This window comes from Lepidochelys olivacea (assembly GCF_965140295.1).
Source record: "Lepidochelys olivacea isolate rLepOli2 genome assembly, chromosome: 16".
NCBI classification, from domain to species: domain Eukaryota; kingdom Metazoa; phylum Chordata; order Testudines; family Cheloniidae; genus Lepidochelys; species Lepidochelys olivacea.
Genome location: NC_140426.1, coordinates 14,936,937 through 14,963,436, shown reverse-complemented (window position 1 = coordinate 14,963,436; position 26,500 = coordinate 14,936,937). Strand labels below are relative to the sequence as shown.

General features: G+C 45.1%; 1 protein-coding gene across 3 annotated transcripts; it reads right to left on the bottom strand.

The window, feature by feature from the left end:
* Positions 1–684: 684 nt before the first annotated feature.
* Positions 685–23,736, bottom strand: GOLGA2 (golgin A2). Of its 3 annotated transcripts, XM_084649683.1 has the most exons (28): positions 23,606–23,736; positions 22,578–22,700; positions 22,123–22,203; positions 17,891–18,025; positions 17,227–17,270; positions 17,004–17,067; positions 16,401–16,460; positions 15,883–15,963; positions 14,019–14,057; positions 12,819–12,881; positions 12,467–12,560; positions 11,692–11,798; positions 11,002–11,060; positions 10,648–10,789; positions 9,845–9,934; positions 9,576–9,683; positions 9,382–9,469; positions 8,466–8,809; positions 7,372–7,485; positions 6,698–6,922; positions 6,357–6,456; positions 6,179–6,267; positions 5,186–5,339; positions 4,956–5,023; positions 4,227–4,329; positions 3,781–3,887; positions 3,190–3,361; positions 685–3,100 (listed from the first exon to the last, which is right to left on the bottom strand). In XM_084649683.1, exons 1-28 carry the CDS (start codon positions 23,651–23,653, stop codon positions 2,856–2,858), a joined length of 3,147 nt encoding a protein of 1,048 aa, XP_084505809.1. In that variant the 5' UTR covers positions 23,654–23,736; the 3' UTR covers positions 685–2,855. The 3 variants fall into 3 exon arrangements, with proteins under 3 accessions (XP_084505809.1, XP_084505811.1, XP_084505810.1); XM_084649685.1 differs by lacking the exon at positions 15,883–15,963; XM_084649684.1 differs by lacking the exon at positions 22,123–22,203.
* Positions 23,737–26,500: the final 2,764 nt, after the last annotated feature.

Below are 26,500 nucleotides of genomic sequence, written 5' to 3'. Positions count from 1 at the left end.
CACTTTGGATGGGCTATCACCAGCAGGAGAGTGAATTTGTGTGGGGGGGTGGAGGGTGAGAAAACCTGGATTTGTGCTGGAAATCACTTTAGATAAGCTATTACCAGCAGGACAGTGGGGTGGGAATAGGTATTGTTTCATATTCTCTGTGTATATATAAAGCCTGCTGCAGTTTCCACGATATGCATCTGAGGAAGTGAGCTGTAGCTCACAGAAGCTTATGCTCTAATAAATTGGTTAGTCTCTAAGGTGCCACAAGTCCTCCTTTTCTTTTTGCGAATACAGACTAACACGGCTGCTACTCTGAAACCAGTAACTAGACTGCATCTCCTTGAGTCCAGAGATCAAGATACGCCTCAGTCCATTGGCAGCCATGAAATTTCTCTATGTGAACTGCAATTCAGACTTTAGACGGCTGTAGGTGGTACAAGCAACTGCAGAAACAGTAAGCATGGTGAAAATGTAATGCATTATAAAATATTAACTCTGTGATGGAGAGGGGTATTTTCACCATTTTCTGTAGTTGAAGGGATGGAGGCAGAGAGGTTAAATAAGAAGGGAGTCAGTGTAACAGCTGGGGCTTCCTATGATCATATCCGATCTCTCTCTGAAAGGAAGAATCCACTATCAGTTTTCCTGTCCATATTTCAAGGTGATCTGAACAGAAAACATGCACACAGTCAGTGCTTGCCTGAATAAGTTTATTCAGAAAGAAAGAATTTATAATGGGATTAAATCACCTCTGCAGCAGAATGCAAAAATTTCTCCAACAGTATTTCCTTCACATTCCTGGACTAGAACACCCAATAAATATTTACCCCTTTTATAATAACGCTCTGTATTAAATCACAGCCTCTCTCCACTGCAGTTAAATCATTTTTTATAATACAGGTTATGAGCAACCCCAGCAGGCAAAAATGCTGCAAAGGGCCATATTCTTTTTTCAAGGAATATACAAAATGTTACACAGATACTCTATGTACACAAACTCATGCAAACAGGAGCTTGTAGGCCCACCTTGCTAGTGCCCTGCATGATGCCTCCAGCAGAGCACTCTGCCCACAACACTGACAGTCAATACCAGGGCTGTTCAAATGAAAGGACTTAAAAACAGTTTCTATCCTCCCCAGATAGGCTAAAATTCAGCTGTTCAAATTTCAGAGGAGTGCATTGATTTTATTCCACAGAACCTCTTTCCCCACTAAAATAAAAGTTTAAATTCATTAAAAAAAAATCCCAATCATCGTGTGCTTTTCGCTGTGGAACAACTGTTCCCTGTTCCAGGTTAAAAAAAAAGGTCTTGATCAAAATAAGGCAGAACTGATTATAGAAAGGACCTGCAGAATTTTAACTAAGAAAAGTCATAAACCAGCATAGCCTGTTTGCCAGAGCCTTTCTGTTCCAAACAGAACGGCACCAATGGGAGCCAAGCATGTGCATGTGCTTTTAAGTCATCAACCTGGAATTTGTCTTGCATTGCACAACTTTACGTAAGTTAGGTCTCCTTAAAATACACACGCACTCTCCAGAGAGTTCTCCTTTGAGACCTGCCACTGGGATTGCTGAGCCCACAGACAGCAGGCAACAAGTTCTAGATTTTAAACCCATATGTACTTATCAGACACTGATGTTATTCCTAGCAGATGGAGATGGTAACCCATGGTGGTTGAGCCCTGTACACACCATCGTTAGAGTGTCTTTCAGCGAGTTGCTCCATTCATCACAATCCATTTTCTTTGCTTCTAGATCAGGGAACTGATTCTCTAAGCACAAACATTCAACTCAAATGTTTGTCACCTAGTTTTCTCCTCAGTCAGTTCTGCAACTTTGAAGTGTTTCCAGGTGACAGCTCCACCTCTTGCATGTGTGTCTGGAATTACCGGGAGCAGACTAAGGTTCCTAATGCACTCAGCTAGTGGAAGCCTTGTCCGTGTGGAGATGTAGGGAGAAAAAGGAATCCAAGAGATGGGGAACTAGAATCCCAGAGTCCAGAAATTCAAAACAAAGCACGTTTATTAAGTGATTTGCTTTTACTTATTTCTCCCTTTTTTTAAATAAATAAAACTTTTAGACAAACAAGGTGAAACATCATCCTTCAAAGTGCAGTTACATTTCTACCCAACCCTCAACCAACCACATAAAGCTTATATCAAGTAACCGAGCATCTGTCCCAAGAGGACTCAGAAGGCAACCCCTGGCCACTTCCCCCCATCTAATGTGAATAAAAGTTTCTGTCGTGCTGCCTAGTCAGGCAGGAAGCCTGCGTCTTTTGGCTGTTTGGGACTAACAAGGCTGGTTTCAGATACAGTGCAGGGGACAGGCTGCGGAGAAAAATGGGAAGTTTAAGATACATGGTGTGAAACATACCAATAATCATTCAGAATCCAAAGTTTGTTGCCAGAATAAGTTACTTTAGGAGGCTTTTGGAAGGAGATGGGCAGATAGCGATCATGGCTGGTGCAACAGTCACAAGCCAATCACTGCTGAGAAGCTGGCTGCCAGCAGCAGAGTCCTGTCAGAGAGCTAGGAAATAAGTGTTCAAGTTACTCTGTCAGAGGTCATGAAGAAGTCCTGCTACTTTCATGTGGGTCAGCAGAGGCAGCACTTCCGACTGCCTCACATGATTACTTCAAGTCAGAGTCTGTACTCAGAGTGCACCAAGTAACAGGAGGAGAGAGAAAAGAGAGATGATGAGGTCTGGTGCTCGAGTTCTGTCTGATGCAATCCCTCTTTCCACAGGAACAGGAAATCTGTCCAGACTGAGGGCTCTGGACAGAGATACAGGGTAAGTTTAAACAGTTTGGGTACTTAACAGGCTCACAGAAAATTGCTGCAAGCCAGGTTTCTCATGCCATTTAAATCACCATGATCTTGACCTCATCGTTCTCATCAGCACGATAGAAGAAAGGAATGCAGGGGTTTTCCAACAGGGACCCCACCCTCTCCTGAGGGTTCTGGATTTCTCTCAGAAGCTGCATGATTTGCTTAGCAGTGGGATCCTCTGGACTGGGCTGGGGGCCTTTGCTATGACTAGATACGTGTGATTGAAGGACTGCAGCTTCCTGTTCTGGCTCATCTGCTAAACTCACCTCTCGCAGTCCTGTAAAGAACAAAGACGAGGCAGGTTACGACTCCCGTCCCAACACCGAGCAGTCTGGTTCCCTGCGAGCCAGCAGGAAGATTGCTCACCTTCTCCATCAGTAGCGTTTAGTTCAATGTGCCTCTCAACTGCAATGGCACTTCCACTTCTGTGACTTACTAGCAGGTCTGGGTTCTGAGCAGCTGCCAAATACTTGCTGTACCATTCATTCCTCTCCCCAACCAGACGCATCACCAACTCTTGGAGCTCCAATAACTTCATCTGTAGCAAGTTAGCAAATAAAGCAAAACCCATGAAACATATATGTCCTCCCTGTGGCTTCTTAAAATTGGTAGGTTTGCACCTCACTGGGCAGGTCAGTCATCCCGACAGACACACTGAGTCCCAGTTTCAGGCATTTTGGAAATCAGTTTGCTGTACTGTACATCACAAAACCAGCAGTGTATCTGACACAACAAGACAATCTTCTCGAGAGAGACCAAGAACTGAACAGCAGCTTGTGCTGCAGGTCTGAATTCAGAAAACTGGCAGAGTTGTATGGAAAAGTTTGTACTGTATATGTGCCTTTGATGCCTGCCACTCATCTGCTGAGATCAGCTTTTGCACACGCACATTCCGCTTGTGCTTCCTGGCCTCGTAACCAAGGTGTGAGTACTATTTTGATAGGAGAGATTCCTTACCTTCATCTCTTCCTTATCCTGGGCCAGCCGGCTGATATACTCCTCTTTCTCCCGGTGCCGCTGTTTTAGGATAGCCCTCTGACTCTGGTACAATGCAATATACTCCCCTGGAACACAGGAGAAAAGCATAAGGCAGAGACAATGCACCGAGGGATTACAATATTATAAAGCTCCCTCTGCTTGAACTTTACATCAGTGGGTAAATGAACTATGGGGCTTTAGAATCCAGATAAGAGCCAATCTGGACACCGGACTGGAAGTCTCTTACCCAGCAGGGTTATTTTAGGGCACCTGGAGGCTGGGCAGTAGAAATCCGATTGGTGGCTGAATGGTCAGGCTCCATTAGCAGTTAGAGAGGCACCTGTAGTTTCAGCTCACTGAGAAGTAACACCCTAGGCACTCTGTGAAGAGGTTGCCTAGCTTGCTCTCATGCTGGCTAATCTTACCAATTGTATCTGTTTCGCCAGACAGCTGTATGCAGCGATGCTCCAACTCCTCCACTCGGTCCTTCAGGTCAGCCTTCTCTTGCATCAGATCTGTGAAGCGGGACTGAACACATAACCAGCATCAGCCTTCTGAACAACTACACTTGTACAGAGAACACATAAAGGAGTCAACAGTCCCCTGACAGAACACCTTCCAGGTCAGCCTGAGCTTAGGAAACAATACTGTTCTTTCCCTCCCCACTTGTTTCTTGTGGGAGAGCCTGGCTGATTTGCTGGATGAAGGAGGAGAAGGAAACACAGCTAGAGAGAGTGACATCACAGCGATAAGGAATCCTTTAAATTTCTCCCCACCATAATAGCACAGCTTCCCAGGCCCTGAAGACTTCAAGATTGCTAAGCCTCTAGCAGCAGCTTCTCACTCCTCTGCTGAGAGTAGGAAGGGGAGACCAGTATTGAGCCTGCCCCACCACTATGGCTTCAGAAAAAGATCAAGGACCAATGCCAGCCCCCTACACCATTCCCTTTGAGTTTAAACTATTGCAGGCCATGCTGAGTATCCAAAGGCTAGATACAGAAGTGATCAGCTGTTCACAGGAAACCCAGGAAAGGAGGCAGTTGTCTCATAGAAACCAGATTTGCTATTTATTCCCTTGCAACATAGTCTTGGTTTGCTATACAATGGGGCCCGATGCTGGGCTCCAGAGCCCAGCTGAGAGTTCAGTTGCTCACCTGTAGTTTCTCCATGGCAGTTTTTAAAGCCTCATGAACCTCCACCGGGACAGTGTCTGTAGTATAGCCTGGAAAGGACACAGATTCAGTGTGTACGGTTTGCGGAAGAGCAATAAAACTGCAAGTCTGATTCATACTGGGAGAGGCAAATGCATGCACTCGCGCACACCCCCACCCTGTGTGGCTCTTTCTGGGGCACTCTCCCTCCCCCACACAGCGCAGAGCTTTACCTCCACCCGACGTGACACTGTGTTGCTGCTCCTGCCTCAGAGCTGCTATTTGCTGCAGGAGACCTCTACATTGTCGTTTCTGCTCCACCAGCTGATGCCGCATCTCCTCTCGCTCCTTCTCCACTTGGGACATGGCAGATGTCAAGAAAGTGACCTAAAAGGCAATTCCAGCTCTACTGTCCAATCAACTCCCAGTATCCCTGGGAAGTAGGTAAGGATTATCCCTATTTTACAGATGGGGAAAACTGCCTACAGTGAGTCAGCATTCTAGCTGGGATCAGAATTTGAGGGGACTTATTCCTAGTCCTCTGCATTAGAGCTTGACCAGGGTCCTGTGTATTCCACAATTCTGCAGCTGCAGAGCTTACTGTGGAATCCACTCCTTACTGCAGAACTGGGCTCCAAAGCCTCAGCTTTAATTTTAAAGAGTTATGATCTTGGCCCTCCCAGCTATGAAGATAAAATCTGAAAAATGTAATGAGTGTAAACTGAAGCAGCAAATAGCCAAAGAGGTATGAACTGTCCAACTCTCCTCAGTGGGTTAAATCTGAACCCCAAGATGACATGTGTACACTTTATAAATAAGTACCTATTTTCATTAATGATCATTCTAGCAAAAATAGCCAGCAGATGCACCAATCCCAATCCGCCTCCCAAGGTAAGGAATATAGGATCAAAATAAGACAGAAGCTACTGAGCTGATTGGGTTATTTTCATATATTTTTTACCCTCCATTTTGCATTTATTTAATGGAAGCTGCCAATAGATTCCAGTCTGCCACACCACAGTGCTTCAGAATTGTGGGTGCCTGCTGCAGTGCGCATGGGGCTTTGACTATGCCTCTTAACTCTGTGCGTGCATGCATGCTCCTTGCATCAGCAGATGACAATCGCATGCACGCAGTCTCCCCGCTAGGGGAGTTTGACCTGCCCACTTTACAGGTACTTATGCGTAGTTGGAAGAAAGAAGCTTTGCTGCCTACTATGGACTCACCATTTCTTCGCGGCTTTCAAAATCCTCTGGGATCATGAGTGAAGATTTCACAGTTTCTTCTACCATCTTTTCATTCTCCACTCCATCTCCTACAAGATGAGGGAAATAGACAAAGGAGCTGTAACACTAGATGGTCTAGCTCAGCCCAAATTTCCACCTAAAGATAGACTGCTGTTACCTTCCACTCGGTGCAACATTTTATCGTCCAACTCTGCTGCTAACTGACTGATCTGGGCCTGCAGCTCTCTGTTTTCTTTGGCTACAGCTGCCAGGCTTTCCTGTAAGAGAAGCAGGAAATCACTGGAGGGGCTGGATGGCCACCACACACTTGAGACCTGCACCAGCTAAACTAGATGCCCTATATTTTCACCAGCAACAGAAAAGTGGTATGTTTTGACCACAAAGCCATTATCCTGTCTAATGCAGGAAGCTCCGGCACCCACTCAGAGTAATGCAGAAAGTACAACATATAGACAGAATCCTGCCTACCATCCTTCAACACCTGCCTATCCCCATTACCTTGGTCTGCTGCAGCTCCTTCAGGTGCAACTCCACCGTCACTTTGCCTTGCACTTCTTCATGCTGCAGACGGTCCATGAGCTGCGTCTGAAGCAAGTACTGTTTGTGCAGCTCCTCCTTCTCATTGGCCAGATGCTGGTATGCCACCGTATACTGTTGCAAATGGCCATAGTACTGATCCCGCTGCTCCTGCAGGCCTTGAGCCTCCTGAGTTTTCAATTCCACCTGACAAACAGAGCAAGATCAACTCATCACTGAAAGCTCCAGCTCTACACACAGTTGAAGACTATCCCTAAGGTGGTACGTTCCCCTGCATATCCTCATCCTCACAGTGCATAAATCATACAGCACCACCCTCCTTTTCATCATGGGAAACAAGGCAGTTTCTGATTCTCCTGTAGACTGTGGAAGTTGGCACCAGATCTTTTCTTACTCCAGCTAGGAGACAATTGTCAGTATCACCCCTTGAATGAGCCAGAAGCGGGCCCTTCACCCTACTAAACTCCGACTGGCCCAAAATGCCAGACATCCACAGCAAGGTGCAGACAAAGTACATAGTGAAGACTGGCTCCCAGACTGGTGTGAAAATGAACAATTTCCATCTTTACATCAAAGCCTATCCTATTTCAGAACCTGGTATGTTATCACCCTGGTGCTGTACCACAGTGCATTACCGTCTCTTTGCGTTCAGCCAGCTTCTCCTGTAGCTGCCCAATCTTCTTGGCCAATTCCTTCTTCACATGCAGCTCCGACTGCAGAGCGCTTGTCACCTCCATGTTCTCATTTGTCTGAAATGATGCAGAGCCACCATATCAGGAAACTGCCCCAAATCATCAAGTACAATAAATGTACATAGCACTTTACAAACCAAGTCAATGGGCTGTACTCAGTGCTAGCATAACATGATGCAATTCCTCTTGAAATGGATGGGTATTGCAATCCTGGCATGTAAATAGCTGTATTTGGCCCAAGGTCCTTGCCCTGAACAGTCATTCTAGTTCAGACAGAGAAACACAAAACAGGGATAAGAGCTTGACCAAGACAGCGAGGGGACGATAGCATGGGGATCAAAACAGGGAAGGTGCCATAAGAGAAAAGGGTTTTGGCACACAGCACAGCCTCTAACTCGCCAAGCACAGGGGTGGCATAAAAAAAAAAAGAGGCAGAGTGAAGAGGGTGAGGAGATAAAAGGAGGAGATCATAGAGGACTGAAGAGAGCAGGTAGCTAGAGGGAGAATGCAAGGACAGGAGGGCAAAGATATAGGGAGCAAGACTGCACAGAGCTCTGAAGAGGACACTGGGGAGCTTTATGCTACTGCACGAAGCCAGTAATAGGATTCAGGGGCACGAGGAGTAATACTGACAGCAGTGGAAGAGGTGAAAAAAGCTGGAAAGAACCTCCTCATGGGTGACAGGCATGCAAATCTGGGGACAGACAACAGGGCCCTCGAGGACAAAGAGCCAGGAGAAATACCCAAAGTCAAGAAAAGTAGTCGAGTTGGGGGTGGAGGGCACAAAGGAAAGAAAGAAGAAAACCCCGTTGAGACAAGCAGAGATATTGGGTGATCCCCCTGAAGCTCACTAGGGAGTTGGAGAGATTGCATAGTGCCATCACACCAAGGTCTAACGCTAGAACTGTAACAACCGAAGTGCTAGAGGGCAGGCAAGGTAAGGACAATGCTTCTGCCAGGAGGTTAGTGTCGCTGTTCATGCTGCACTGTGATTGTACCCTGTAATTCAAAGGGCTGCATGTCCAGGAGAGACGTACCAGTTTGACAAAGCCATTCTGCAGCTCGGCCAGCTGCTCCTTCAGCTCCCGGTTTTGGCTGAGAGCTCGGCTGATGGTGGCCTTGTCGCTCTGCATGTTTTCCAGGATCTGCTGTCTGTCCACAGACTCCTCGCTATAGCGCTGCACAGTCTTCTCGAGCTCCTGCAGCCGCTCCTCCTGCTCCTGGTTGAGGTGGCTCAGCTGCTCGTTATCCCGCACCTGGGCCTGGTACTGCCCATGAAGCTCCTCCTTCTCTTGCTGCAACCGCTGGACCTCTGACCACAGGTTCAGCTCAGCTTCCGTGGGCCCTCCTGGCAGGGCAGGCTCACTGTCCTTAGGCTTAGCTGTTGACGAAATGGGTTACAATCAGCTAAGTTCTGTGCTTCTAACCCATTCACAATAGGTTAGAAGCACAGAACCCTTTAATGTGAATAGGCCTTCCCTCAGCCAACAACATTCAACCCCTCTATCTAAGGGTGTGTCACTGACAGCACTATCCAACCCTCCCTCTGGGAGCAGATGGTTCCTAGGAAGAGAAGAAGGAGGAGAGGAGAAAGACCACAGCTTGCTGCTATGTGCTGCTAGCTCCCTCAGTCCCACTAAGAAGCTTTCCTCTACCCAGCTGGGTGTTAGGGACAGCCCACAGAGTTCTCTTTCCTCTTCACTGGACCATAGGAGCTGGAGGTTTGGTCAGGTGGATAAGAATAGGCAGACATGGCTCGGTGATGGTTCGAAAGGTCTTGTTTGACAGGCACTAGGCCGGTAAGTTTCTTACTAGTCCTTCCTAGCTGTCCTTCTGGTTTGAGCATATCAAACCTAGTGCCCCTTCTCTGTACAGAAGTTCTACATAATAGGGATGGGAAGCCTTCCTTTAGCCTGCTAGCACTCCACAATGCTAAGCTCTGATTGAACCTACCTGATTTGCTTAGCATCTCAGCAACACTGGCTTCCAGCTCCTGAATCTGGGTCACATTCCTCTCTTTTTCCTCCATCAGCATATGGACCTATATGGTCCCAGAAAGGGAGGTGTCAAACCAGTAGAGTCAGCCTCCCCAGTGTCAATAAAAATAATGCCTCCACGTACACCAGAGAAGATACTGCTGTTTTTACCTGCTCAGAGAGCTGCTGTACCCGCTGCTGCCAGATACTGCCCTCCTCCTTCAGCTTCTCTACATACTGATCCCTTTCAGCCTGGAGCTGGCGAAGCGACTCTGACTGCTGCTCAGGACGACAGAGGAAACTGGAGCATTATTGCTCAAAGAGTACAGCTGGAGAAGACCAGTATTAGTGCAGAGTCTCAAACTCTTTTGCCCTGCTAGACAAGTTCCCCTACAAAGGCTGCAATATGGATCCTCAACATATTCCATATGATCTCTTACCTGAGTAATCTGTGTTTCCAGGTTTGCCCGCTCTTCCAATGCCATCTGCAACTGCTGGTTTGCATCCAGAATCCCAGACTGACTTGAAAACTGCCAGGAAAATCAAATAAATTATGGCAAATTCCTACATTCCTTGTATTTTTACACCTCTTCCTTTTGATTGCAACCTGTGACATGATCCATGTGGTAATTTCTGTGGTTCTGTATATTCCTCTTTGGTTCTAGTTCAATACAAGTTTAAATTTAAAAAGTATGGGTTGAGATGAGTGGCTGTTTAGAAACAGGATGACATGGGGGTTCTGCCCTATGCAACAGATCTATCTATTGTATGAAGGAGATAGCAACAGCTAGTATCTTATTGGGGCAGCTCCAATCTTTCCCACATCTCTGAAAGATATACATCAGTCAAACAATCCAATTCAAGAGTAACCAGATGATGTTCTCTGGCCTATGTTATACTGGATGTCAGACTATATGATTGAATGGCCCCTTCTGGCCTTTAAAAAAAACAAAAACAAACCCACACACTATGAAACAGAGACACTAGTCCAATCCTTGGGATGTCATGGTGTCTACGGTCCACCACTCCAAACTCCTCAGACAGCCGGCTCCCATTCTCCATAAACCTTGAAGAAGACCTCTTCATTCAGAAGTTGTCTATGTGAAGCATTGTATGCTGCTTGGTAAATGGTAGTGAGTAAAAGCCACCCAGTGGTCAATTCTCTTTTGACCTACGATCCCTTTTCCCACATTCAGAGCAAGGTCTTACCCTTATATCCACCTCCCAATAACACTGCAATCACCTGTTGAATCATCAGTTCAGCCATTTCCAGTTTCTTATGCAAATCCTCCAAATCCAGTTTCATGGCGGAGTTCTCAGAGACCAGGGAGTGAAGCTTTTCCGACAGTTCTGAGTTCTGCTGCTTGAGTTCCTCACTGCCTTTGCTGAGCGACAGAAATAAATTAGCAATAATCCTTACTTTTGCCACTGGTTCTTTGTTACTCATGAGGTAAGTTTACAAACTGGTCCTTTCTGGTGGCTGGAAGGAGGATAGGCTGTGCACTGGAAGAGGCACCTTGTATTCTAGGCATGAGAGGGCAGCTCTCACAGGGTTAAACATTACTGAACCTGCAGTAACATACAGAGTAGAACTGACCTTTGTTTGTACAGATCCAGTTTCAGGCTGTCTCGCTCCTTCACTACCTCTCTGTTATGCTAGAGAAAGAGGAAAACATACATGAATCAACCTCAGACTCTGACCAACAAGGAAAGCTTAAAATCAACTATTGTCAGCCTTCTACAGATCAGCTAATGTGGAACTAAGAAGGTCAAGGACTCGAATTCACAGAACTATTATGGCTGGAACCTCAGAATGGATTTGCCTGGAACTTCGCATCAGGCTACAGCTGGCCAGCATTGGAGCTAAGCCTGTCACCACATTAAATTTCTCACAAATGTGCCAAGAATTCATCTACTCAGTCTTTTCAAACCGACACCATTAACTAGCCATGAGGTTATGTTTCAAAGGTCTGGATTAGCACCAATACTACAGTGTCTCTTTGATAGACAAGCTCCTGGACAGCGGACATGGCTGGGCTTTCATTGTTTGGATTTGGCAAGACAGATAAAGTGAGGTGCCAGATCTGAAGACAGAAGCTTTGACCAAAGATTAGTGGTTGCAGAAAGTGAAAAAAAGTCTGCCGTGATCATGAAGGGTACAGAACTTTGTTTACGGGACTTGTGCCTCCCTCTTCTCAAAGATGGGACCACTAAGCATGTAGCAGTTTAATGAAAGATACACAGGAAAGAGCACAACTGTTAAAGTATAAATGGAGGTAACTCTTACTTTCTCCAACTGTTTCTGCTGCGTAGAGATGGAGGACAGAGTGCGTTCCAGCTCAGATACCCTCTGGCGAGATGACTGCAACCGTGCAGCAAGGTCTTCAGCTTCTCCTGAACAAGTCAAAACAGATTCAGGTGGGGCTGGGCTGCAAACAGTTCTTCAGAACTGGCTGAACTACACTTTCTAATCAGCCCACAAATTCTTAAACTCTCCCGCACTTTAAGGAAGGTAGCATGGCGCAGTGCATAGAAGTCTGGAAGTCAACAGAGCTGGGTTCTTCTATTCTGGCTCTGCCACTGACTCTCATGTGACCTTGGGCAAGTTAACCTCTCTGTGCCTCAGCTTCCTCATCTGTGAAATGGAGATGATACCCCCTTTGTCTGCAGATGAAAAAGCACTAGGTGCTTATTATTACTTTTATAATATAGAAATTTGCTGGAGTTCAGCTGAGAATGAAAGCTTATCTTACCATGACAGCTGTAGTGTTCAGCTGAGAAGCAGTCAACAGGACAGTAAGAAAGTAACAGCCTGGATAATCACCAGTATTTAACAGTCATAACAGGGCTTTAGCAATATACAAAAGAACCTTGATTCTTCTGGAATCAATGTGCTCTGATTTTGGGAATAGCTTGGATGACAGAAACAATGATTGTGCCAAGTGTTTATCATTAAGAAGTCACTGAGTGTTATGGGCAGCCTGCCAGTGAATATAGTACCCATGACTCAAGACCCTTGGTTTGTTCCAACAACCTCAGTTGAATGCTCAAAGTCGATATACCTGATTTCTGCCGGGCAGCTTGTTGTGTATGGGCTAGTGCTGTCTGCAATTCAGATTTCTCCGAGACTAGGATTCCAATCGTCTGGATATGAACCTTTGGGAAAAGAAAACAAGAGCTCAGTTGTAAGACACCTGTTCTTGGAACTACATCTCCACAGCAGTCATAAAAAAATAATTCACTAAAGGCAGAAAGATTAACATAAATCCATTGGATGAGTCTACAGTCTGGCTGACCAAATGCCTTTCCTGAATAGCTGGATTTCAGAAGGAAGAACATCCCAGTGTTAGGAAGTCCATAAAAAGCCAAGTGAAGACCAGATGATATGACTGAAATGGAAAAGTTCTCTCTTACCTGTAGCTGTTCCCTCAATGCTCCTTGCTCCTTGGCAAACTTCTGTTCAAACCCCTTCTTTTCCTATGTAAAGAAACCATGCAGATTAAACACAATTTTTTTTAAAGGGATCTTTTTTAAAAAAAAAAACCAACACAATTGTAACCTAGGTTTCTTGTGGTAATAATAATATCCAATCGACACAGAATTTTAAAGACCTAATTTGCAGTTCACCATTTAAAACTTTGTATTTACGTTTTGCACTTTGCTCAGCATGGGCAATAAAAATAGATTAGATAAAAATAGATAAAAACCTCTTTTACTTTGAGGTTCTCACACAGTAGCACAATGTTGCAGTGTCTGGACTGCAAATTACAGGGAAATGTTTAAATCTAAACTTAACCATTTCCACTTAATTGCTTTGAAATGCAATAAAAATTCATTTTAACATAAGGTTTTGTTTAAAAAAAAAAAGTCAAAGTACAAAAATCTCCATTTTGGGCCTAAGCTACCTGACAATGTTTCTAAGTAACAAGAACTTTAGTTATGAATGAAATGTGATCTTTTGTTAACGTTATCTTGGAAAAGGAAAAATAAGGTGCAAATTATAGACAGAGCGTAAGTTACTAGTGGAGGTTGGTAACTTTTAATATAAAAAAGACACTTATTCAAGGTAAGGGTTGTATGTCCTTTAAAATATGTTAGCAGGGGGTTAGATTAGATGACCCTTGTGGTCCCTTCTAACCCTATGATTTTATGATGATAACAGTAAGGAGAAACTTCACAATATATTAAATGTTTTCCATTTCAGGGTTTTTTAATCCCACACTCACACATGTACATACTCTCACACTCGGCACTTGTCACAGTGGATTGGAACAGACACTTTTCCTTTGGTTTTGCCAGTATGTCAGCTATGCCAGGTAATTATGTTGGTCTAAGGAAAGCTATATGTAAGCATTCTAACTATGTGTTTGTGTTTTTTTAGTAGTACTTGATTTTGTAGTGCTTAATGTTTTTTAAACCAAACTAGGATGGAGTTCAGAAGGATTTCCCAGCGCCCTCTATACATTATATAATGCCATCTTCACACACTTTACCCAACCTAAGGCTGGGTCATGTATGTCTGTGCCACGGTACACCACAAATATCTGCTCCTCTTGGGGAGAAGAACATCTACTGTACCTCTCCTAAGATGAGGGTTTATGGGAGGCATTTTACCTTCTCCAGCTGATTCATAGCCTCTTGGTTTTGCTGTTTCTGCAGAAGGAGCAAAATTGATACATCAGTACTAACAAATCACTTTCTTACTGATGAGATCAGTAAATTTGTCTTCAATCTTAACCAAGACATGGGACACACATGGCTAGCTATTGCAAACAGAAGTTCTGTTAAATCTTTTAGGCATTTTCTACAAAGACAGGATGTTTCAACTATTAAAACAATAGATTCTAGGGTCATGGCATGTGGATCTTGAGAAGTGTATTAGCCAGCTCAGGGTATGTTCTTTCGTCTTCAACAGAACATCCCCATTCCACACTAGCATTGCTGAGGTAATAAAACCCAAAATGCTTATATTTGATCTCAGCACCATCCCTTTTAAATTCACATCCTACATTTTAAGGTGTTTATCATTGTAGTACTTGATGTTGTATCACATTAATGATACATCAGGATCCTATAAAGGGAACCACATTCTCTCCTCCCTTCCTTCAGATATGTTCTTAGACACTACACTGACAATATGTTAAAGCCCTGAGCCTGCATAAAGATAGACTTTTATACCATGTGGAGCCCCATTTAAGTCAGCATGGCATCCCCTGTCCATGTGGATCAGATGAGAGGACTAAGGGTAAAACATGGAGAAAGCGCCAGCATATACACAATACTGTCCCAACCTATTCTAATCTCACTGGAGAGGTGGTTGGAGGTTTAATGAAAAAAAACGTGCTAGGTGTGTGTGCGCGCACGGGCACACACAGGATGGAGACAAAGTGAACAGAGATTCTACACCACGCTATACTAGCAGCCACAGGACAGCCATAAAACTGTGATATGTTGAGCAAAGTTCCTATTTGCTATCAATAGCTAGCTACTGCCTTTTCCACAGGAGCTACAGACATCAACTTTGGCTAAACTGTTTGTATAATCCTACTCAAGACGCATTTTAGGAAGGTGATTGTCTGTGGAAGGATAATATATTGGAGGCTCTGATCCTAACAGAACCAGTGGACAAGTGCAAACCCAGGAGTACAGCATAGGCCTTGTGTAATTCCAGGCAAGAGACCACTTCATATGCCTGTGTGGAAGCAGGCAAACAGCGAGAGTCGCTGGTGGGAACTGATCTGATACCAGGTGCCACTGCCGCCCAGCCTCAATACTACAAGAGAAAAAGGGACACAAGGGGAAAACAATGCAGCAAAACAAAAGGGCCATGGGATGCACTGGGGAAGAGTCCTAAACTGCAGGGAGGAAAGCGGGGGGAAATGAATCAGGGAGAAAAGCATTTCAAACCAAGCAAGGCTCTTTTCAGACTGAAACCAATCCTTTGCAGTTGTTTCTTGCTGTGTTAAAGCAACAGGCTGAAAAGCAGCAGCAACATCCATGCAGGCTATAGGACAAAGTGGTTCATTCATAGTGCCACCGATGCAGACAAGATGATCAGACACCAGTCCCTGTGCTCACTCCTAGCCCCATTACTCACACTCTGCAGACAAAGTTGGAACAGCAAGTTCAACTGGAGAAAACACAGATTTGAATGTTGCTCCCACTGAATTCAGTGGATACCGATCAGGCCCAGTATTAGTTGCTTTATCATGAGGCTAATCACCCAGGGCAAAGTACGGGTACCTAAAACCCCATGACTATATTTCATATGCCTCAGACAAGCCAGTAAATTCAGGAGTCATCTTTTAATTTGACTTTTTACCCTCTGAATGGGCATTTCCATAAAATCCACTTTGTTCTCCATACAGTGCTGTGAGAACAGTTCCCTTGTGGCACTGTAAAAGAACCCATAATCTCGCAGACATCCAGAGAGCATGGAGAAGCAGCAAGGACAATGGTTGGCTGGATTGTTTCTTACCAATTCCTCTAGTTTTGTACTGAGCTGTTTGTTAGTTAGATTGCTGGAATCTAGGGCTACTGCCAGCTCCTGGTAACGTGTCTGATGGGCGCATGCAGACAGAAGGAAGAGAAGGAAGGGGGCAGAGGAGAAGGGGAAAAAAGGCAATAATTAGGACAGAAAATAACTCAGTATCACAGTTTTGATCTAATTTGAGTCCCCACAAAAACATTTCCGTTTTAATAAGTATATGTTAGATGGGAAGATGTTCTATCCATTCCGCTAAAGGCCTCACTCCCATTTAAAGACACTAACTGGGAGTAGTGGCTGCACTCAGGACGAGTCCTTAATAGCTCCAGCATCCCACGGTGGAGCTGCCACCGATGCCTGGCTCCAAATGTTGGGCACAGCTTCGCTGTCAGGGTTATAAACCACACTGTCTTTACTGAGCAGGTTCAATACAATCACGGACTGTCCCATTGGGTGATCAGTAGTGATATTATCCAAGTAAATGATGGAATCAGAAACTGAGTTCTTACCTCTATCTCCTTCATATTTGTGGAAGACACAGCACTTTCGCCATTCACATAGGATGTGGACTACAAGTCAGAAAGAAGTAACTGAATTTAATATCCCAAGGGCACAAGCTCAATATAAATAGGAGGGGGGTGTACAAACATATCCCCAATAGCACAATACATATCTAGTGCCTTTCACTTTAAGTTTATCAAGGCCCCATATAAAGGTAGGTATGTAATATGACCATACATACTGGTCTGGTTAAAGATATGCTAATTATGTTGACCTCTGCCCATAGCATCTACAGAAATGGTCTTAGGTGAAATATACAGACCATGTATCACAGATTTACTGCCGCTGAATTGAGAGAGCATGTTTCCATGAATATATGCTGTCCTCCACATCCCACTCTGGTTTTCCTCCCACTAACCGAGTTTCACATTCCTAAAACAATGGTTTCTGCTTTTCAGTGTTCAAATGCCTTATTGTTTAGTGGGCTGGCTGCAAAGAACTCTGGGATTAAAGAGAACATTACTGTGCTGGCTACTTAACAACTCCTCCTTCCCCTCCCCCAGTGTTGAGTTTTAAAAAAAGTTAACAGGACAAATGGAATGAAATGGTACCTGAGAGACCAAGCCATTGAGCTGCTCAGACAACTGGCGGAGACTCTCTGTCGATGAGAGAGACCTGAGAATGGAGAAACACAATGCATTCCTTTAGGAGCGGGTCCATTCATGGCACTGCCCAGGCCTGGACAGCACTGAGGGTAACGTCTACAAGCAAAGTCAACTTATTGGCTCTTTACGACCCTGTTACAAGCTCTTTTTATTAAACAAAGACACTCACCTATTTTCATCCAAGGCATTTTTAGGATCATCGGCATCCTGTATCTGTGAGGTAAAACACAAGAATCACATGACTATACCAGAGAAACAGAGAGAGACAGACACACACAAACCACCCTAGGACTCGCATTACATAGCATTTGTCACTACCACAATCCGTCCAAAGGGGAATTTAACACTGAAAGCACAACCCAAGTCAGGCCTAGATTATGGATAATTTTTGCTAATTTTGGGACTCCTCATGTCACAAGTTGAACGGACTTAGGTAGTATTTAACAGATGAACATTACAGTAGGTCAGTCAAAGCCTTGAATAGTTCCTCAATATCACAAATTATTTGCCTTGCTGGAAAGTTTCAATTTAATTCTTAAACATTTTGTAAAGAAAGGAGGGTTACTCCAGTTGGAGAAGACCCTTCTTTTCTTGAGGATGCTCCTTGGGGGGAGAGGAAGGGAAATGAGCAACATAGGATGGATGGGCACGTGCATCCTACAGCACTTTACATGGTGTGAAACTCATTTTGCTCACAGCTGGACCAAGACTGAGTGGAGAGGAGAGAATTTCACACTTGTTTGGAAAACATGTGCTAGTCAAACATTTCAGCTTAGCATAAGACAGGCATCATTAGTGCACTGGTGATATTCAGGATACAAATGCTCACAAACCTGTGACAGCGGCATGCTACCAGGACCAGGCATGACAGAGCCACAGCTAGGTAGACTGTTGCTGTTAGATAACACGGGGACATCAGCAGCAAGCTGTTCAGCATTATGCGCGGTAACATCACTGTCAAAGTATGCCTGTCACAAAATATAGCACAAGGATTACAACCTACATGCAGGAGGAAGGGACACAGATAAACATGTGAATACAATACCCATGTGATCTCCATGCACAAAACATGCCAAGTGAACACTGTGGTCAACTACAGACATGTATTGGCAAAAAACTGTGTTCTCCCCAGAGCAAACCAGGTCAATCCATCAACCTGTTTTTCTTCACTGAATAAAACACTGTCGCCTATTGTCCCAGTCTCCAGCTTGGATGGGGGCGCTTTATCCAGAATTAGTGTCTGGCAATCCAGCTCACTTCTTTAACAAGGGGCAGTCATTTTGCCAGACTGTAAACCTGCATGTGGAAATGTCAGAGCTGCTATGTTTACTGCAAGGGAACTATAGCAGACTGAACAAGGGCAATGCCAGATCTATTGTCTCTGCTTTGCAAAGCACCACGTTCAGACTGTCTCTGGAGAGAAAACTGGTCAATGAGTACAAGTGGAGATGGAACAGAATGGGTTAGCGACCACTCAAGAACTGGGTTAGTTTGACTCAAGTGTTACTCCCCTACACCCTTTCCTGAAATCTGTGGAATGCGATCAACTGAAAAGTTTGACACTATGGGTGTAACTACACTACAAGGTGGCTACAGTGGCACAGCTGCAGCTATGCTGCCATAGCACACCCGTGTAGACACTACAGCAACAGAAGGGGTTTTTCCATTGCTACAGTACATCCACTCACTCAAGAGGCAGTAGCTAGCTTGATAGAAGAAAGCATCCACTGACTAAGTGGTGTTTACACCAGGGCTTAGGTCAGCTTAACTACATCTCTGAGGGGTGAGAATTTTTCACACCCCTGAGCGATGCGACTAGGTCAATCTAAATTTTAGGTGTAGACCAGGCCAAAGACAGAGGGCATTATAAATCAAAAGACCAAACTCAGCCCTGGTGTAAGCAAATGCAACTCCTGTGGGAATCCAGAGGAGTGACACTTTCATCTGCTAGAGCTGAATTTGCCTTAAGTGAGGAAGAGGGTCAAGAAATGCATTTTGTATCTCTGTGCAGAAATAAAATTGGTATTTTTGGGGGGGCATAATCTAACACCAACTACCCCTACCAAACCACAGAGCAACTGGAGAATCCCTCATATATCTATCTTCAACCCTGCAGAACAAGTAGTCCTGGAGAGCCACAAAGTCCCAGTGCAACAGTCTGGCATTCTGTTGCAATTTCTTTCATTACATTGCCAAACTGCGATCAGTCATCATGTACAGAGGCTACAAAGCAAATGCCATAGCACGACGTCAAGACAAGCCCCACAAGCACTCTGTGGCTCTCTGCAACTCCATTTGATAGTCTCCTCTCTTACTCCAGCCACCTCCTTCCTGGCTGCTCAGAGAGAAGAAGAAACATTTCTCTCTTCTCTTCCCCCTTCATGACTACTTGAAGGTGCAGAGGGATTTTGCTGCCTCCTGTTTTCTCCTTGATCAGAACTTCTCCTGAATACTACAAACACCAAGGTATAGGACACAGATTTGATGAAACTAACAAGATCACTGAGCTAGATGGATGGGGAAAGCCAATACCAATTTTTTAATGTCTTTTTAGCAGGATTGATTTGTGCTGTCAGAGTTCAATATACTTAATATTCGTAACAACACTTAATGTATCCCTCCCCCTCCCCAGTGCTTCCAATCTCAGGTTATTTTGCCCTGATATTGGTTTAGGAAATCACCAACACAGACTACAAAGTGGACAGAAGGAATCCATCTCCACCCCAATGCAGTATTTGATTTTAAATTGTATGTGTTAGTTTCTCAGGGTAGGACCATGTCTTTTTACATATCTAGTGCACCAGGCTCAGAGATGTAATCAATATAAGGTAACAGTAATAGTGACAAAAGTCATTCTCAGAAAAGGCGCTTTGAGAAGAAAGTGGCATAGAGAGCTAATTTGCTGAGGGGCATGTTAAAAATACCAAAATACTCATTCAAAAAATTAATGTTGTGTTGTGAAATTCTAGTAACTCTCAATAAAAAGCTAGTAACGCCACCCAGACTCATATATATGAGGATCCATTTGCTTTTTCTCAAGGGCTCCTGTTCTGTCAGCTTCTCCCTGCCAAACAACCAGAAAGCTACAGTGGGTGAGGTGGGAGGGATCTGCCTGGCTGTGTTGACACACCAATGACAGCATTTGCTCAGCTGCCAGCATTCAGCTTTTCTGCCTATTAGCATCAAGTGAGTGTTCAGAGCAGCATTTCCCTGACTCAGGAGTTCTATCAGCAAGACAACTAGGAACCGAAATTCTCTCTTTCATTAGAGACTACAGTTAAAGGATAATTTTCAAGTTGCTGTTGAAGACCCTGGGCATAACAATCCACAGCCTCCAAGATGAAAATCTAAATAGCTATGCAGACCAAAACATCTCTCTCCATGCAAAGGAAGATAAGAGAAACACTCAGGACATCAAGACAAATGAAAGAGTAACTTCTCTGCTTTCACAACAGCCCTAAAAGCCTAAGCATAGGTCCAGCCTTCATTTGAGACAGAACACCATCAATGTAACAGACAACTAGTTGCTTTCTCTGATATGCCGACCTATTAACCTTAATTTAAATTATACCCATGTTTAGTACATGGAAAATAGACCCCATACAAAAGGAAAATTCCAATCATAGTATGCACAATCTGATGCTATCATGGCACATCCAATCCCACAGAGAAGGACCTTGCATAAATTTTCCTGTCATTCTCACCCTTGTCCATAAACATACAAACAACATAAGTGCAAGAGCCCTCTATGTGCACTGTATGTCTTTGAGGTCAGTTGCTTCATTATCATGCACAGAAGACTAGTGAAAGACTTATTTCATCTATCACAGCATGCAGGTTTCATTGCACAGAAGCCATTTTAAGTCCCCCAGTAATTAACACGACTATTTCTATGGCTGGAACAAAAAAAAAGAAAAAAAAACAGATACAAGTATCATAATGGTTTATTTGTTGAGAAACTGAATTCAAAAGTGAGGGTGGAGCCCTTTGCAGACACAATGGCATAAAGTTAAAAGGCAAATAAGGTTTTATGTTGAGTTCTCTGAGTTTTATCACAACTTTAACTTAAATTAAATGGAATTTTTGGTAATAAAATACACTGAAAATGACAGGCTGTTATAAGTTTGTTCCTGTACACTTGTCTCTTATTGCTAGTTGAAATCTTCCTTTTCCCTTCAGTCTCAAGAACAGAGGGAATACAAAGACGCTACAGCAGGGGTAGTCAATTATTTTTTGTCAACATCCAAATTTCTTGGTCAAGGTATAATCAAGGTCCAGAGAAACATTTTTCACACCACAAGAATAATGATAAGTAGTAGTAAATAAAAAGATTTTGCAGTCCGTTCAAAAGTGTCTGGCAGCCTGCAGTCCACCTATTGACTTCCCCTGCTCTACAGCATGTAAACACTTGATATAAAATATGTCTGACTTCCTTGCCTAGATATATTTAAAGCCATATTACTTGCCAGACTAGTTTCATCACCTGTCACAAAATGAGTTGGTTGGAATAACTACACAGCTTCTCAGGGCAACTGGTTGATTAAAGATAAACAAGAACATGCCCTTCAGAGATGTGGTACTTATAAATAAAACAATGACATACAAACAAAAAGATTATCGGCTAAGAAACTAACAAACCCAGCTTGTATTCCAGTTTAAACAATGGTTTTATGCCCCCATGCTATATCTCCCTGGAAACACACTGAGTGGGAAGGGGAACAGTGGGGTGTCTCTACAGTCAGTCTATTGCACACAACCTCACCCAAGATTCCCGACATAATCCCAAAGCAGCTGATCTCGCAGTCTTATCATAAGGGAAAGTCAGTCCTTGGCACTTCTCACTTCACATTTTAGATATGACACAAATCCAAGGGACACATAATAAGAACAAAAAAGCACATTAAAAATAGCTCAATGTTAAGGAGAGCAGCAACAAAACTCAAGCAACTGACAACAAACATGTCAGAATGAGGTTCCATCCAAAAATCAAAGCCAGTTTAAATAGACTCTGAAGCATGCAGTATGGACAGCAAGCTAGTCAGATGGATTCTGAACACTGTCTCACCTTCCTCTTGTCCAATGAGGGTATGGCTACCCCATTGGATCGGTTAAGGTCTGACACCAGCACCTTCAGAATGTTCTGAATCTAAAGGAGGTGAAAGAAAAGGGGAAAGAGAAATGGCTCAGAAAAGGACAGAGTGAGAATACTGATCAAAGGATTGCTGTAGCCAAAGGAATTCATGTTAACTATCTCTTTACCAAAAGAAGTCTCAACACATCAACACTAGCCATTTCCAGCATATGCTCATAGGGCCGCATATTGCTACACCGTATTACCTGACCCCATCATGCAACATTCAGTAATTTTAGCTACTTTCTGTTCTAAACACTAGTATACAAAATGTACCCCCTCCTTCACATACTACTGTCAAAATTCTCCTTCAGATGCAGAAACAAACTGGTTGGCAGACAGGTAAAGGTGGCAATTAATTTGGAATAAAAAAAGAACAAGCTACTGACATTCTCTGGAGACTTTCTGTCATCATTTGTCGGAGTCTCAGGTCTACTTCCATCTTTACTTTTTCGTTTCTTCTTGGCTGCTGCTGTTGCTCCAGGGCTATTCTTCTGCTGATATTCCTTCAGCTGAGAAAAAGGAGGAAGAATCTGAAGTCCTAACACACAGATGCAGCTCACTGTGACAGATCAGTGATAAGTTATGTTTGTAATTACTGTATCAATAAAAGAGAACAAACCAACAGTGAATTCAGGCCATATTATATCTTAAAAAGCCCTCATGTCTGGGTTTCTGAACATATGCTCTAAAACCAGATTCACCCTACAGGGTTTACAGTGAAGATGTCACTGCTATCAGAAGAATACCTCTGAAATGTTATGCACACACGAGGCTCTTCAACAGGAGGGCCCCAATGCATCTATAGCAAGCACTGAATCCCCTAGAGGGGTCAGCTCCCCATTGCTCTGGGCAGGCTGCGAAAGAAGGGTCTGGGGGAACAATCCCCATGGCCAAGATCACACAAGGTCCAACCCTTCTCACAACATTACAGAAACCAAATGTCTACAGGCACGTTAGGATGGATCACCGACTTGTGAGCACCTGGAAACTCCCCAATGCTGCTGCCGTGACTCTGCCCGGGGGCACGGGGGCAGACCTGGACTGTCCCTACAGGGCACGGTGGGGAACGTAGCCTCCCTTATAAAGCTAAAGGGGGGCCGCCGCCGCCGCCTCCGGAGAGCCCTGGGGCCCCCCTCCCGCACAGGCCGCTGGGGCCCTCGCTTCCCGGCGGGGGAAGGCGAGGAGGATCCCTACGGGGCTGGGGCCTGCTGTCCCTTCCAGGCCTCGGGGGGCAGGCAGCGACTAGGCCTCTCCCCCGACCGAGCGGGGGGGCCCGGGCGGCAGCTCCGGGGAAGCTGGGCTGGGGGGGGAAGGGAAACCAGGCCTGAGGGGGAAGGGATCGGGGCCACCTTCCCCGCTCGGCCCCGGGTTCAGGGAAGGCCCGGGCCCGGCTCCGGCTCCCCGGGATCGTTACCTTCTTCTTGGCCGCAGCCAGTTTGATCTGCCTGCTGCCGTCCGCCATGTCCGAGCCGGGCCACGTCAGCCCGGCGGGGCTAGGGGGAGCCAGGGAGACTCCGCCCGGCCGGCCCCACGCTCGGCGGAGGGGAGGAGGAAGAGAGAGAGGGAGGCCGCGCCCTGCTGCGCGTGCCCCGCGAGGGCGGGCGCGCTCCCGCCTCCGAGCCCGCTGAGGAGAGGAAGGAGGCGCGCGCCCGCCTCGGCCTTCCAGTCAGAAGGCGCCTTGCCCGGGCCTCGGCCTCCCCGCTATGTGTCTTCCGGCCTAGACACCCCCCCACCCCCGCAGCTCCCCTGCCTCAGCATCCTCTCCAATACCGGCCCCACCACTCCCCCAGACCCCCGCATTGACGCAGCTTCCCTTCCTCCCCTATGGGTGCTGTCCCCTGCCTTAGCACCCAGCCTCCCCACACACACTCCTGCCCCACCACTGTCCCCTCACTGCCCCTCGGGCATGGCTACGCCCCCCTTCCCTGGTGCTCCCCCTGCTATCCCACCGTGATGCTGCCCCGCACCACGGGCACCCCCCCTCACCCCCATGTCACTCAATGTTCCCTCCATAGTTGCCTGTGCCCGCATGGGTGCTGACAAGCACGTGTGACTGGAGCTTGGGGGCCTGTGTGGACTGAAGGGCAGGGGTTTCTTCCCACACATTACCACTGTGGTCTCTCAGCCTTAACTCCTCCCAACAAGTTTTCCAGGATTACAAACGGGCGAGAGGAAGATGGTGTGTTATCGCCTCCATGCACAGACTGCTCTCCAGATACCAGCCATCCACTCTTTTCTTGAACCTTTGATTAGAAACCTAGCCAAGCATCCCAGGCTGTTTTTGGTGAGCCCCCAAGATTTCATTTTATTTTTCTCTTCGGGACCTCATTTACACTAGAGAAGTTTGCAGTGGTTATCACTGGTCCCTCTAGAAAGCCCATAAAACATCTCACTCAACACATAAATGCATTCCCAAAGGGGTGCAGGTGATCATGCCACTGTGTGGCTTAGTTTTGCATCCAGCAGAGCAAATTACTCTGTCAGTCGGCACTGTGTTAATGCCAGTATGGGCAGAGACTGCTAGTGTAATATACAAATGGTGCAAATATCCTCCCACCACTATTCTGCAGTACTCTGGTGTTTATCCCAGTCCTACCAAATCTGTCTAGGTTTTAATACTGTGTTCATCACTGTCCTGCCTGTGGAGCTCATGACACATGAAGGGTTTTGCTTTTTTCTGGTCCTCAACATGAAATTAAAATTCATGCACCTTCCCACTTTGGTTCATTTTCTTTAAAGGGAGCATATGCAGCATTTGGTACACTGGGTCAGACCATTGGTCCACTGAGTCTAGTATATTGCCTACGATTTTGGCCTATCATTGATATGGGATATCAACACTACCACCATGTATACTAATGGAGCTGTTCAGATAGGGGAGATATAGACAGAAATCTCTTTCTACCCTGCATGCATCCTTTTCCAAAAGAGGAAATACAAACAGTCCTTTTACCTTACCCTCGGCATGCTTCATTAAGACTCCCATAGGGAGACATGACTGTAAAGCACCAGTAAGGAGAGGAATGTAGGTGAAACAGCTGACAGTTGGATGTGGTTCAGGTTTTCAAGTGCTGTGAAATGTGACCCATTTTTAACTCAGATTCTACTGGTTTCAGAGTAACAGCCGTGTTAGTCTGTAGTCGCAAAAAGAAAAGGAGTAGCATCCGATGAAGTGAGCTGTAGCTCACGAAAGCTTATGCTCAAATAAATTGGTTAGTCTCTAAGGTGCCACAAGTACTCCTTTTCTTTTTTCAGATTCTACTCTAACCAGCAGCTGTTTTTTGATGTCATGTGATTTGAACATTTATCCCAGGTTTTGTCCAGTTGGGATGTTGAGAGGAATGTCCAGCTAGGGCTATACTTGGATAAGAGATTTCAAAGGAAAACTCAAGGGCTCCAAGAAGTGGTGCTGGTATTTTTGCAGGTGTTGCCTTTTCTTCTAAGTCAGTACTGGACCAAGTCAGACATGGTGTGTGTGGTGTGGGGACAGGGTTCTCAACCTTTTTTTTTCTTAGTCCCCCCCCCCCCCCCAACATGCTATAAAAGCTCCATGGCCCACCTGTGCCACAATAACTGGTTTTCTGCATATAAAAGCCAGGGCTGGTATTAGGGGATAGCAAGCAGGGCAATTGCCTGGGGCCCCATGCCAGAGCGGCCCCCAAGAAGCTACATTGCTCAGGCTTTGGCTTCAGCCCATGCAGTGGGATTTCAGCTTTCCACCCTGAGCCTCAGTGAATCTAATGCTGGCCCTGCTTGGCAGACCCCTAGGGGGCCCCGGACTCCTGGTTGAAAACTGCTGGTATAAGAAGTGGTAATGATGGCACTCTTTTCCCTCTGAGCCAGTACTGAGACAGTTCCCCAAAAGACTTAAGGGATGTTGTTCTTAAAGAGATACTGTCTTTTGGCTTAAATGTAAAATCAAGGTTCTGGCTACTTGTGAACCTTAGAATTCCTATGGCACTTTTTGTAAGAGTTGGGGTATTAACATAGGTGTCCAGGAGATATTCTTAAAATTATTTGGTTAATTCTGATTATATTCTTCCCCCACCCAAAACTGCACCTGCCATTTTAAATGGAAAAATATATTCTTTGTATTCTTAACTGTTGGGGAGTGTTGTTATGTGCTATTAAACAGCTGTTGCATTTCAACCCATAAATGGCTGCATTTCAATGGTGGGTAAAATGTTCAGTGTGTAGTTCATATATCAGTACTCTGATATCCTTCTGGAAAAGTCACTATATAGGAATATATTGTTAAAATGAGTTATTAGAAAATTAATTTTCTTAAGAACTAAGAACACGGACACTG